The 14,421-nt window shown below is 45.3% G+C and overlaps 1 protein-coding gene across 1 annotated transcript in view; it reads left to right on the plus strand.

Moving 5' to 3' along the window:
• The window catches only part of KLHL18 (kelch-like family member 18), a 73,537-nt gene extending 64,768 nt beyond the window's left edge, over positions 1-8,769 (plus strand). Inside the window, exons 8-10 of the mRNA XM_012638697.1 lie at positions 4,671-4,775; positions 6,887-6,998; positions 7,722-8,769. Of these exons, the coding sequence (XP_012494151.1) occupies positions 4,671-4,775; positions 6,887-6,998; positions 7,722-8,108 (604 nt within the window). The 3' untranslated portion in view covers positions 8,109-8,769. The remainder of the gene's footprint in view (positions 1-4,670; positions 4,776-6,886; positions 6,999-7,721) is intronic.
• Positions 8,770-14,421: the final 5,652 nt, after the last annotated feature.

The following is a 14,421-nucleotide window of genomic DNA, read 5'->3' on the forward strand; positions in this document are numbered from 1 at the left end:
TGGGATTAAAGTTGAAACTTGAAGAATTAGGAGGATTTACCTTTATTAGCAATAAAAGGAAATCCAAGGTATTCTTCTGTATGCTTTCCTTCTCCTAGGACTACCCCTATACATGCGCTTTGACTACCCAGGGAGTGTATAAACCAAAGTAGTGTTCTTTACTTCAGGGCCAGACACATTTTCCCAGACAGGAGCACATAGGTATTTGCAAGGAGGGCTGAGTTTGTATGTCACTCAATGCATGCCAGCTACCTGTTTCCTCCGCCACTTGCCTGCTCACATTGTCTGAATAAGTTGGGATTAGAGGACATCATTTAGCCCTCTTAGTGCTGAGGTGACAGGTGGCATCTTTCCTTAGGTCAGACACCTGGTGGAACAGCAGTCACATGCTTGGGCAGTGGGAGGGCTGATGCTGCTTGAGGTGGGAGAGGAAAGCAGTCCGAGGCTCCTATTCATTTACCCCAGACAGTTCTGCATGTATCTTTTACCTATTGAGCTTCCTTGACATATACCTAATTTCAGAAGAGAAAAGTTACATGAATTTTTTTTGTAAAGGTTAGTTTGAAAACCACTGGACCAGCTGCTCTTTTTTTTTTTTTTCCTTAAAGATCTTTCATTCCTATTCTAACCTTTTTTTTTTTTTTATATTATTCCAGGGTATTGTGAGGATACAAACATTATAGTTACACTTTATGTCTTTGCCTCACATAAATGCGGGTTAAAGGCATGCCCTTCCCTCCCTTTAGTGCTCCCTGTGTCCTTTAGTTGTAGATTTGCCCCCCATCCCCCTAATCCCTAGAGAGTATTTCTGTCATGTGATCACCCTAGTGTTGATCAGTTAGTACCAATTTGATGGCGAGTACAAATGGATCCCGTTCTTCTGCTCTTGGGGTGCCTCACTTTGGATAATGAGCCTAAGTTTAATCCAGGAAAGTATAAGAGGTGCCAGATCACTGTCGTTTCTTATGATTGAGTAATATTCCATTGTAAACATATACCAAATTTTGATAATCCACTCATGGATTGATGGGCACTTGGGTTGTTTCCACATTCTTGCAATAGTGAATTGTGCTGCCATAAACATTCGGGTGCAGATGTCTTTATCGTAGAATGTCTTGTGCTCTTTTGGGTAGATGCCTAATAGTGCTATTGCTGGATTGAATGGTATTTCTATTTTTAGCTCTCTGAGGTATCTCCAAATTCTTTTCCACAGCGGCTGCACTAATTTGTAGTCCCACCAGCAGTGTAAGAGTGTTCCTGTCTCTCCACATCCTCGCCAACATTTGTTGTTTTGGGATTTTTTGATAGAGGCCAATCTCACCAGGGTTAGGTGATACCTCATTGTGGTTCTGATTTGCATTTCTCTAATGATTAGAGATGTTGAGCATTTTTTTATATGTTTGCTGGCCATTATTCTGTCTTCTTTTGAAAAGTTTCTGTTCATTTCGCTTGCCCATTTGTTGATGGGGTTGTTTGATTTTTTCTTGTTGATTTTTTTTGAGTTCTAGATAGATTCTGGTTATCAGCCCTTTATCAGATGTGTAGAGAGCAAATATTTTCTCCCATTCTGTGGGCTGTCTGTTCGCTCTAATGATAGTTTCCTTGGCAGTGCAGAAGCTTTTTAATTTGATTAGATCCCACTTATTTATTTTTGTTGCTGCGGCGATTGCTTTGGGGTTCTTCTTCAAGAATTCCTTGCCTAGGCCGATGTCTGAAAGGGTCTTCCCAACATCTTCATTTAGAATTCTTAAGGTTTATGCCTTAGGTTTAAGTCTGTTATCCATCTTGAATTGATTTTTGTGAGAGGTGAGAGGTGGGGGTCTAGTTTCAATCTTCTGCATGTAGCTATCCAGTTTTCCCAGCACCATTTATTGAAAAGAGATTCTTTTCCCCAGTGTATGTTTTTGTCAGCTTTGTCAAAGATTAGATTGCCGTATGCAGATGGTTTCATCTCTGGATTCTCAGTCCTGTTCCAGAGGTCAATGTCTCTGTTCTTGTGCCAGTACCAAGCTGTTTTAGTTACTATAGTGGACCAGCTGCTCTTTTTTTTTTTTTTTTTTTTTTTTTTGAGACAGAGTCTCACTCTCTTGCCTGGGGCGAGTGCCATGGCGTCAGCCTAGCTCACAGCAACCTCAAACTCCTGGGCTCAAGCAATCCTACTATCTCAGCCTCCCGAGTAGCTGGGACCACAGGCACGCGCCACCATGCCCGGCTAATTTTTTCTACATATATTTTTAGCTGTCCAATTAATTTCTTTCCATTTTTTGGTAGAGACGGGGTCTCGCTCTTGTTCAGGCTGGTCTCGAACTCCTGAGCTCAGAACGATCCACCCGCCTCGGCCTCCTAGAGTGCTAGGATTACAGGCGTGAGCCACCGCGCCCGGCCGGACCAGCTGCTCTTTAAGGACCTTTCTGCTTTGTAATTCTGTGATCTAAGTATTTGCCTCACAAACCTCTCACTGGGCATGCTTCAGGGTCTCTACTTGTAAGTGCATGTGGTGGGGGGAGGTCAGGGGACTGCACGTGTGGTGAGGAAGAAGAGTTAGCGTGGAAGTCCTGTGCCACATAACAGCATCCTGGCCATGATGCATATGTTCCTCATTCAGCAGTGTTAGTGTATGGACATGAACTGGGAGGGATCTGCCTTTGTACCAGTAAGACCAGATTCACAAAGGATCAAAGTAGGTTTGTTTTGGAAGGGAAAAAACGTGTGTATAAGATCTGTGTCTCTCAAGAACATTCTCACAGTTCTTTCCTCCTGCCGTCTTCACTTTGGTGCTTCCCCCTTCTGCTCCTTGGATACTTTGCAGCTTTCTGTGATTAAGTGATTCATTGATCCATGTCCCCAACCATGAGTAGCTTTTTTGCTCTGACTGCATCAGTTGTCCCTCCTTGTGTGTCTGCTCTGGGCCACTTCTTTGCTTTGATGTCATTGGGTTGGATTGTTGTCTTAGAGAAAAGTCCTCTGAGTATTCCTTTCCCTCACTGTGGTTAATGCCCTGTTATTAGCAGCATGGGCCCGGTTCCGTTTCATCCCTTTTAAATTACAGGCTACCTTAAAATGTTCCCAGTCACTTCTCTCCCAACATCCCACACAACTTTCTGTCCTGCCATTTAGTGACATCCTCCTTTCTGCCATCTTTCCTTCCCTTCTCTGCCAGTGTTCCAGGCCACCTCCATGGAGCTTTCTTACACTGGACTATTCCAGGCCCCACTGATCAACACTTTCTCTTACCTCTTCATGCTTGCCTTTACACTTAGTTGATAGTTAATCCCATCCCGAGTTTTGTGGTACCTCTTAATTCATTTTCATGTTGTTGAACACCTGTATTATTATTTAATTTTTATGTTTGTCCAGAAGGATAGTAGTCATATCTAGTAAATTTGTGATCTTGCCTAAGGCAAGTCTCTCTCCTCTTTCAGGCTGGTCAGGGGATCTGTTATCATTGTCTCTCAAAGGGACCAGTTTGATTTTACTGTGGACACTTAAAGGTGGCAGTAAGCCTAGTATATTTTATTTTCTTATTTATTAGATACCCAGATTCATTTTTAATCTTCTCCAGCATCAGGTATGAAAGTTGAATTGGGCAGCTTGGCATTCTTGCTTAATCAAATAGGACAGCTTAGCATTCGTGTTTAATTTCTCATAAGGCTTCGTGTAGAGCAAAGATTACATGATTCCACCAGACCCATGGGTCTTTGATATTAGGAGAGCTCGGCATGGTGAGGAGTGGGGGAGTCGGGCTTGTCTCATTTATGTCTGAGGTATGCCTCCCTGGGCAGACTTGAAGAGAGACCCTTGCCTCCCCGAGGCGTGGCTGCCATTCTGTACAGTGATTGTGGTGATCCTTCCTTCCTTGCAGGGTGTGGTGAAGGTTGAAAATACAAGTGTAGAGTACCTGACACATATAGTAAGTATGCAGCAAGCAGGAGCTGTAGCATGCTCCACTAAGACGAAGTAGGAGCCATGCATGTAATGAAAACACATCTGTTAAGCTTTACAGTGAATCAAATGGGAAAAATCAGAGGTAACACAACAAACATATATTGAAGGCTCATTATGTGTAAGACACTGCACTAATCCTGTGGGGCTCACACAGATGAAGACCCTTTCCCATCTTCCAGGAGGTCCCCACTTGTTAAGAGGTGGCAGATAGACTCCTGGTAGCCTATGGTGCCAGAACATCAGTGCCTCGTGGGCAGGGGCTTTGGCTTGCTTACCATGCTAAACTTAGTGCCTAGGACAGCATGCCTTTGAGTGGCCAATAAAAATCTGAACAACTATGACAAGTGCTGTAATAAAGAAAGAAGCCAGTCTGGGAATGTAGCATTGGGAGAGAATAATTCTTGTTGAGGGTTGGGGGAGAGAGAGAATTTGACCTGGGCCTTTATGTAAGTTAGATCCTCAACATGGTGAAGTAGAAGGTGAGCATTTCAGACAGTTCAAGGACTAAGAGAGTGGGGAGAGGAGATAGCCCAGGGCAGAGGGGTAGGAGGCAGGAGGAACCACAGGGCAGCTTCTGTCACCTCAGTTTTATACCTTTACTTAGCACATACCTGGGTCTGTTCCAGAAAGAGGCAGTTGATAGTGAGGTTTATTTCTCAGTGGGCATGAGAGGCTGCCCCAGGAAGTCTGAGGCCCACTTGAGATGACAGCTGTATCTGTTTCAGTGCCATGGGGACAGTTGTGCTGGATGGGCAGATCTACGTCTGTGGGGGCTACGATGGCAACTCTTCCCTCAACTCTGTGGAGACCTACTCACCTGAGACAGACAAGTAAGAACTCTAGCTCCCCTGGGGCAACTGGAGCTTATTAAACAGAGTATAAAAATTAGAACTGGCCGGGCGCAGTGGCTCACGCCTGTAATCCTAGCTCTCTGGGAGGCCGAGGCGGGCGGATTGTTTGAGCTCAGGAGTTCGAGACCAGCCTGAGCAAGAGCGAGACCCCATCTCTTACTAAAAATAGAAACAAATTAATTGGACAACTAAAAATACATAGAAAAAATTAGCCGGGCATGGTGGCGCATGCCTGTAGTCCCAGCTACTCGGGAGGCTGAATGTAGTCCCAGCTACTCGGGAGGCTGAGGCAGAAGGATTGCTTGAGCCCAGGAGTGTGAGGTTGCTGTGAGCTAGGCTGACGCCACGGCACTCTAGCCCGGGCAAAAGAGTGAGACTCTGTCTCGAAAAAAAAAAAAAAATTAGAACTGCAGTTTTTTATTTAAGCTTCTTGACGGTAGAGAATGTCTAACCTTTTTTTCCCCTGCAGTACGTTGTATATAGTCAGTATTTAATAACCCTTGGTTAAATGAATGATTAAATAAATTTTTAATACAAATAGTCTACATAGATCCTTGGAAACATCTATCTAATGGTCTGTACCTTTTAATGGGAATGTAGGCAAGAGAGGATAAGAAGTAGATGAACAGCGTGTTCCAAAGTGGGTAGGATATGATTTCAACAAAAGGAAAAAAAGTTATGGTCAGGGGGATGAGGGGCAAGGGCAACATACATAACCTAAACATCTGTACCCCCATAATATCCTGAAATAAAAAAAAAAAAGTTATGGTCAAATAAGCTTGGGAAATGTTGATGTCAGTACTACCAGAGTCCTTGTCTTTCCATAATACATATTAACATTTTAAAGGTTCTGAAAAATTCTGCAATAAAGAACGCTGTTTAACCTTATGTTTAACCTGTCACCGTCTTGTAGGACTATTTGTGGAATACTCTTTGAAAAATACTGACAAGGTTAGCCGAAATTTTTCATTTCAGTATTTGAATTCTTTCATATTATGTAAGAATATATAAGCAATAGTTGAATGGACTCATCAGGATACTTTTAAGTTAATATTCTTTTCAGTTAACCAGGCACTGTGTATCAGGCAGCAAGCTGGGTGTCCAAGATCCTTTAAGGAGCACCCGGTGTGGTGGGGCCACAGATGCATCATGCTCCTCCTACTGTGGGGGTCTGTGTCAGGAGCTCTTGGGCACAGAGTGGGGAGCGCCTTCACCTTCCCCAGCGTAGTCGGGAGAGGCAGGGTGGCAGGGATGACTTCTGAGGTGCCACCTATCATGGGTAGCTAGTGGGAGATGCTCTTCACAGGCAGGGAGACAGCAGGGAAAGAGGCTCACATAAGTGCTCACTGTGATCGAGGACAGCAGTGATCATCTCATAGGCTAGAGCACAGAGTGTCAAAGGGAGATGGAGCAGGTGTGGGTGGTGTGTGGTATGGGTGAAGCGGGAAGGTACATGAGAACTAAGTGGTAAAGAACCATATTAAGGAACTTGGACTCTGCCTTAGGGGAGACAATGAGGAGCCACTGGAGGGATATGGTGCAGCCACTGGAGGAGTGATCCCTCTGGCTGTGTGGGGCCAGGACGGGAATGGTCTGAAAGCCAGGCCACCTGTAAGGATACTTTGCAGTGGTCCAGGTGAGAGGCCAGAGCTAGGGTACTGGTAGGGAGGATGGGAATAAGCAGTGACTAGGAGGCAAACCAGCTAGGATTTGGGGACCACAGGAATGTTGAGGGTGAGGGAGAAGAAGACAAAAATGACTGAGTTTTATCAGTACAGCAACTAGATAGCTGATCGTCCCGTTAACAAGACCAGGGAGTGCAGGGGAGGAGCAGATCTGTAGGAGAGAGAGGCCTCATTTGAGGCATGCTGATTTTGAGCACTCATGAAGGTGAGCAGAGAAGGCAAGCTATGGGTCTGAAGCTCAGGCAAAAGGTGGCAGCCAGAGAGAGCCATCAGCAAAGGTGGTGGGAGAGGTGATAAGAGGTGTGGAGATGTGCAGCGCAGTTCACTGAGCCCTGCCGAGCTGTCTTGGGAGTACAGGAACACTGAATCTCATGCCTCCCCTTCTATTTTGACTCTTTCCTAAAGGTGGACAGTGGTGACCCCGATGAGCTCGAATCGCAGTGCTGCTGGGGTTACAGTCTTTGAGGGCAGGATATATGTGTCGGGCGGCCACGATGGTTTGCAGATCTTCAACAGTGTGAGTCTGGGCTCTTCCTGGGCTAAGGGCACCTGTTCCTTTCATCTTTGAGAGTTATTTTGAAAGACACTTGTTTGAAAAACTTCAGCCTTGCCATTGCTGGACAAAGCATCATCCAGTGAGGTTTCAAGCCATCTACTGCATCTTCTGAAATTCTCAACTTCTAGAGAATGGGAGCCAGGGTACAGAAAGGAGGGCTAAGGTGTAGTCACCACTCCCACCTCCACCACCAACCTGTCCAGCTGTCCATCAAATGCTGCATTAGAGCTTGTGAAATCTCCACCCAAAGTAAGCTCAATTGTAGACCAAGTGTGAATTTGCAAACAGTTGTATTTCTGTGGATAATTTGTCTGAAATTGCACTTACTCTTATAAAATAGCTCAACAGAGTCAGTCAGTGCTGTAGTGGAAAGCACTCTGGACAGATTACAGGATACCCAGCTCATCCCAGCTCTGTCACTACCTAGCAGTGCATCCTTGGGCACAGCCTATGTTTATTTCCTTAGATGCAAACAGAAAAGCTTAGGTGAGGTAACCTCTCTGCCAGGAACAGGCATGTAGCCAAGGGAATATTAGAGCCAGGGCACACTCTGGCAGAACTCCTTGACCTGAGGCCTCCCACAGGAGTCCGACATCATGTGGGCCACTGTGTTCTGCAGGGTTACCCCATGAACTAAGCTTTGACTCTGACTGTCCTATACCTGTGCCTCTCTCCCCACTGCAGGTGGAGCACTACAACCACCACACAGCCTCCTGGTACCCAGCAGCTGGCATGCTCAACAAGCGCTGCCGGCATGGAGCTGCCTCCCTAGGAAGCAAGATGTTTGTTTGTGGGGGCTATGATGGCTCTGGCTTCCTCAGCATCGCCGAGATGTACAGTTCTGTGGCAGACCAGTGGTGCCTGATAGTACCCATGCACACACGCCGGAGCCGGGTCTCCCTTGTGGCCAGCTGTGGGCGCCTCTATGCTGTGGGGGGCTATGATGGACAGTCAAACCTGAGCTCGGTGGAGATGTATGACCCAGAGACGGACCGCTGGACATTTATGGCCCCTATGGCATGCCATGAGGGAGGGGTCGGTGTGGGCTGCATCCCTCTCCTCACCATCTAAGGCAGAGGGTAGGATGTGGTAGGGTGGGAATCTGGTACAGACATACATAGGCGCTTCCTTCCAGGAATAATCCCTCTCAGGGGAGGTGGTGGACCAGAAGATGGGGTGAAATGTGAGCTTGCCAGACATACAGTTTTTCCAGGTGCTCAAGTCCTCCCTCACTGACCTTCAGGCCTGGGTCATCAAGATGCACAGCACAGGACAGGACGAAAGCCCCTCTGGGTCCCGCAGCTGGTGATATGGAAGTGTTTTGCTGTTCCACATGAACACTCCATCCAAGCCCAGCTCCCACCCACCGCGGCTCTGTGGGCCACCCATTTGCAGAAGGCCTTCCATCTGATGCACCTCCTTGCCTGCTTGTTTTCCACCCACATTGTGGCCAGTTTGCCATGAGGAAGCTGCAGTGGCCCAGCCTGTTGGAAACTGTGGGGTATAGCTGGGAGAGAAAGGGCACACTCCTAATGTTCTTACTGCCTGTGATGATGCAGCTAAAGCAACATGCTGGCTACACACGAGCATGTTCCATCTTCCGTTGTAGGGCACAAAGGATTTTGTTCTAATCACCGGTAAGCAGGAAATACGGAAGTTTTTCCCATGTCTAATTTTGGGATTTCAGTGAGGTCTTTTTCATCTTGAACAGGAGAAACAGAAGGGAAAAAAAAGATACTTGAAAGAAACTGAAAGAAATTTAAACAAAGAAACACACTTGAAAGAAACTGGAAAGAAAAATACTTTTTTTTACGTGAACATATTTTGCAGGAAGAAAAAAGCATGAAAGGCACTGACGGCAAATATGTTTAAATGGAAAACCGTCCAACATGAGAAGGGCGGTGTCCACTCCACATTCGGATCCCAGGGTCCTGAGGCCTCACACAGCACTTGGGGTTCCCTCTGAGCCCCGGCGTGCCTGGAATCAGTACATCCTCAAGTGGTCCTGTAGCAAGGTGCTCATGGGGTTTGACTTCACACCCGCCATCAGGGGACCTTTTTAATCATAGGCTTAGCAAGCAGCCATTCTTCTAGGTGGGAGCTCCCAGCTGTAGCCGGGGGCTCCAGATGTCCCTGTGATTACCTCCCACTGCCACTGCAGCACTCATTCAGATTCCCCATTGTCACTAACATTCCTTCCCTTTTTGACCAGCAGGAAACAGCAGGTCTGGCCAGAATCTCACTTGCCCATCTGTCATCCTCGGATGATTTTCCTCATTGTGATACTTCTGGGGCATATCTGCACCTCCAGAACCTAACCAGGGGCTTCCTCCTCCTACCAGCCATGGGCTGGCTTGGTCTGGTAACCTTGCCTACCCTGCCATTCCACTGCTTCTCCATCCAGCCACCAATTCCAGGGGTCTGGCCTCCCTCCAGCCCTTTGCAGACTGACCAGCAAGGTGGACCTTCACATTCAAGTAAAGCTGGCTTTATGACATAAAGAACTAAAGGCTAAAAGGATCTGCTGCTGCAAAGAACAGATTTTATATTTCTTCCTCTAATCTTGGCAAATGACCTCTTAAAGAGACACCATACTCCCTCCTTCCCCCTGGATGGGACCTTAATGTAGCACAGCAGGACCCAAAGAGGAGGACATTTTCTATTACCAGTGCACTGGGCAGTGGGGCTGTCCTTAAACTGCTGCTGCCAAAATCTGGTTTTCTAAAATTCTGCTAGTAGAGACTAAAAGAGGATACAATTCTTTTAACCCAAGACTGGGTCTTAGGGTTCCCCAGTCTCCACCTGGTCGGTTTCTTGTCCTTTGCTGCCTGCCTGGGGTGGCCTGGAAGCCTGTTCAGAAAGGCACAATGTGGAGCCTGGGGTGTGTGCCCCACCCCAGGACTGTCAGGTTTACCAGCATGTGCAATCACCGTGTATTCAGAGGAAAGTACCTTTGTTACCTGCAACTTAGGAGCTGGGCCTCTCCTATAAGCACTTGAAAATGATATTTTTATTTTAAAAGACTGAACAATCTAATATCTGATATAGTTTAATCTGGGCTCGTGGTGGAGCTCCAGCATTTCTCCCTCTCTGGTTTGCCTATAGAGGTAGACTCGGAAGGAGGTTAGGGTCTGCGTTTCCTGTAAGAAGTGTCAGCGCTCTTATTGTTATAAGCCCCTTTCTTTTGTGAATTTCAACCAGCACTGATGAGCCTGGATTGTGAAGGTTTTAAGAATTGGCCAGGCAGGGTGGCTCACGCCTATAATGCTAGCACTCTGGGAGGCTGAGGCGGGAGGATTGCTGGAGCTCAGGAGTTCAAGACCAACCTGAGCAAGAGTGAGACCCCGTCTCTACTAAAAATAGAAAAAATTAGCTGGGCTAGGTGTCATGGGCCTGTAGTCCAAGCTACTCAGGATGCTGAGGCAGGAGTTGGCGGTTGCAGTGAGCTATGATGATGCCACTGCATTCTAGCCTGGGCAACAGAGTGAGACTCTGTCTCAAAAAAAAAAGAATTGGTCATTGGGCTACTTACGGGCCTCACTGGATCCTTAGGATGCTGGCCCAAATTTTGCTACCAGGGATGATAGATTATTTTCCCATGGCCTGCTGGTTTTGTAGTGGCCTTCCCAAGTCCACTCCTACCTCCTGGTATAGAAGTTACACTGCTGCACCTGAGGTCAGTGTTGCCAAGTAAGATCGAGCCAGTGCTTTAATCTGGGCTTTGAGCACAAGTGAGTGAACAACATTTTCACGCACTCCCCAGTCAGTTCCTCAGTCTGATGGTGAATGGCTGTTTGCACATGGCTGGTCTAGCTCTTTGGTATTGGAGCCTTTCCAATAGCCCCATGAAAAGAAGAGGCATCGCCCAAGGATATTGTGAAAAGGATGTAACAAGGAGATAGGACAGACATTGTGCTCATTGGGCCTTGGGGTCTAGGTCAGCTCTGAGCAGAGGACTGTGATGTTCACCGTCCTTGAGTGTTTCACCTTGGTTACACACACAGCCTGCTCTTCTAGATTTCATCTGAAATCACAGCCAGATGGGAGCTGAAGACCAGCCTCTTGACTTGACCACAAAGATATGACTAGGTGGGAATTCCCCCCAATTTATTGTTTCCCAGAATATCTTATTTCCTTTTATTTATAGAATGCATGTCTTTTGTGTTAAGAAACCAAAGAGAAATAAAGAGAACACTTCTAATAGTTCTTGCCCTTTCCTGATTTATTTTTTAAATATTAGAAGTAAATCATATTTTTACTGTGATTCACTGAAAAAACATTGGACAAAATGGGAATATTTCTATGAAAATAAGGGAAAAACCAGATGTACAGCAAAAGCAGTCTCTGGAGAGATGTGTGTATTTTATAAGAATTAGTTCTGGTGCAAAATATGCAAAGACTTCATTTGCACATTGCTACTGCATATTTGCTGCCATCCAGGTTGCCACTGCTCTCAGATTTCCCCTTTTCTTTTACTGCCATGAAACTCCAGAGTTCCCCAATAGAATATGGCTGGCCTGTTGACTGCTGGAACCAATACTTCCAGCTCCTTCTTTATGCTCTAGGCCAAAGGTGCTTTAACTTTGATGCACATGAAAGTCACTGGAAAAATTTTAAACCACAAATTCATTACTAAGTCCCCCTCCAGAGACAGATTCCCTAGGGCTGGAATGCAGCTTGGCACTCTGGTATAGGCAAGATTCCTTGATGATTTGTATGCTCACCAGTGTGTGAGAACTGGACTCCTGTCTTTAGTTTCCACTTCCCCAAATACAGCCGCGTTCCAGATCTGCCCCCCTAAGATTACACCCTGGTTAATGTGGTTGTGGATGTTGGGAAACTCTTCAGTCACACTTTTGCAAAAGTCAGCCTGTGGTTAGTCTCATCCATTGGGTAATGATTATATTTTTGGATGGCAACCTTTTTTTAAGTTTTTGGAAGGTATATCACTCCCACACACACACCACCAGCACATGTTTCACACATAAACACTCTGTCAGTTAATTCTCACTTGGTCCTCGCAGTAATCCCCGCGGAGCTGATAGCATAGCTCATTTCAGCATAAGCAAACTGCCTCAGAACGGCCAACTAACTGACCTGACTCATCAGCTAACTGATGGTATTGTCAAAAATGGAGACCAGATCTCCACACTCACGGTCTAGTTTGCCTACGGGGAACAAAGTCTTGGATCTATGAAGCAGCTGGTCCATCCAGCTTCCAGGTTCATTGTGTGGAGGTCTGCTGCCCAACGCTGGGGTGGACCTTGGACACAGACCAGCAGTGAGGCGAAAGATTATGGAAGTGGATGCCTCTGTGCTAAAAAGAGGTAGCTGGACTCTGTAGGCTCTGCCCTGTGGGAGAAAGGTCAGATGCTTATAAAGTAATAACAGCCCTTTCCATGTATCCTACACCCCACTGATCATAACCAAAGAGCCCCATGAGTGAAAAGTGGACTGGGGGTCCAAGTTAGACTCATCTGTTTGACTTCCCATTTCTTTTTTTCTTTCTTTCTTTTCTTTTTTTTTTTTTTTTTGTTCTTAGTTTTTCTTTAGACTCCTCTGCCCTCACAACTAAGCAGCAGAACCCACTCTTCACCCAAAAGTCCAGCAACTGCTGGTTTTTACTGCTGCTCACAATAACATTACACAACCAAAAAAATTATATGGGAATTGCACAGTTCTCATAGGAATTATCCCGGGCTTACTGTTCCCAATTCATTTCATGTGGTATTCAGATGTTTTTCCTCTTTAACAAAGCTCCGTTCCCTGCTGAATTCTTTTTCTAGTTTTTCAGTTCATGATAAAACTTGAACTCCATAGCATGGCATAGAGGGTCACCATGATACTGGCACTTCTTCCCACTCAGCCCCGTGAAACAGTCCTTCAGGATCTCAGATGTCACCCCCTGCAGGAAAACATCTCTGGTTGGCCTGGTGTCCCTCTGTGCTTGCCCCTAGCTATACCCTACTGTGCAATGGCCTGTTTTTCTTTCTGTTTGACCTAATAGGTGATGAGCTCTATGAAAGTCCCTTATTGTTGTGGACCCAGCATTGGGCACAAAGAAGAGGCTCAACAAATGTTTCTTAAAGAACTTAAGGACAGTCAGGTATATCCACATTCAAAGATCACTTAATCATGCTTCCCTAGTCTTCCTCCATTTTACACCACTGAGTTGGTTTTTTTTGTTGTTGTTTTTTATTGAGACAGAATCTCACTCTTTTGCCCGGGCTAGAGTGAGTGCCGTGGCGTCATCCTAGCTCACAGCAACCTCAAACTCCTGGGCTCAAGCAATCCTACTGCCTCAGCCTCCCAAGTAGCTGGGACTACAGGCATGCACCACCATGCCCGGCTAATTTTTTCTATATATTTTTAGTTGTCTGATTAATTTCTTTCTATTTTTAGTAGAGACGGGGTCTCACTCTTGCTCAGGCTGGTTTCAAACTCCCGAGCTCAAACAATCCGCCCACCTTGGCCTCCCAGAGTGCTAGGATTACAGGTGTGAGCCACCGCGCCTGGCCACCACTGAGTTTTTAATAGTTTTACTAAGTTTACGAGGTATAACTTATATACCTTAAAATTCATCCATTTTAAGTGTCCAGTGATTTTTTAGTAAATGTACAGGGTTGTACAACCATTACCACCATCCTGTCTTAAAATATTTTCACCACTCAGTTAATCCCCTTTGCAGTTAATCCCCTCTGTACCCCCATCCTGAGGCAACCACTATTTTACTTTTTCTCTATAAATTTTCCTATACTGGATATTTCGTATCAATGCAATCATACAGTATGTGGTCTTTTATATCTGGCTTCCTACTTTAGAATAATGTTCTTGAGGTTCATTCATGTTGTAGAATGTATCAATAGTTTGTGCCTTTTTTAGTGTTTTTGAATTGTATTCCACTGTATGGATATACCATACTTTGTTAATCCATTCACCAATTGATGGATATTTAGATTGTTTTCAGTTTGGGGCTATTATGAATAATACTGCTGTCAACATTCATGTATAAGTCTTTGTAGACATATATTTTCATTCCTCTTTGGTAGATTCCTAGGAGTGGAATTGCTGGGTCACATAGTAAGTTTATTTAAGAAACTGCCAAGCTTTTCCGAAGTGGTTGTACCCTTTTATATTTCCACCAGCAACGTGTGAAGTTTCAAGTTTCTCCACTTCCTTGCCAACACTTGGACTTGTCTCTCTTTTTTTATTATAATTATTCTAGTGTGTACATTTCATTGTGTTTTTAATTTGCATTTCTCAACTAATGATTTTGAACATCTTTTCATGTGATTGTTAGGCATTTGTATCGCTTTAGTGAAATATTCAAATCTTGTCCATTTTCAAGTTGGGTCACATGTCTTTTTTTTTTTTTTTTTTTTTT

This window comes from Propithecus coquereli, unplaced genomic scaffold (assembly GCF_000956105.1).
Source record: "Propithecus coquereli isolate 6110/MARCELLA unplaced genomic scaffold, Pcoq_1.0 Scaffold1, whole genome shotgun sequence".
In the NCBI taxonomy this organism is placed as follows: Eukaryota; Metazoa; Chordata; class Mammalia; order Primates; family Indriidae; genus Propithecus; species Propithecus coquereli.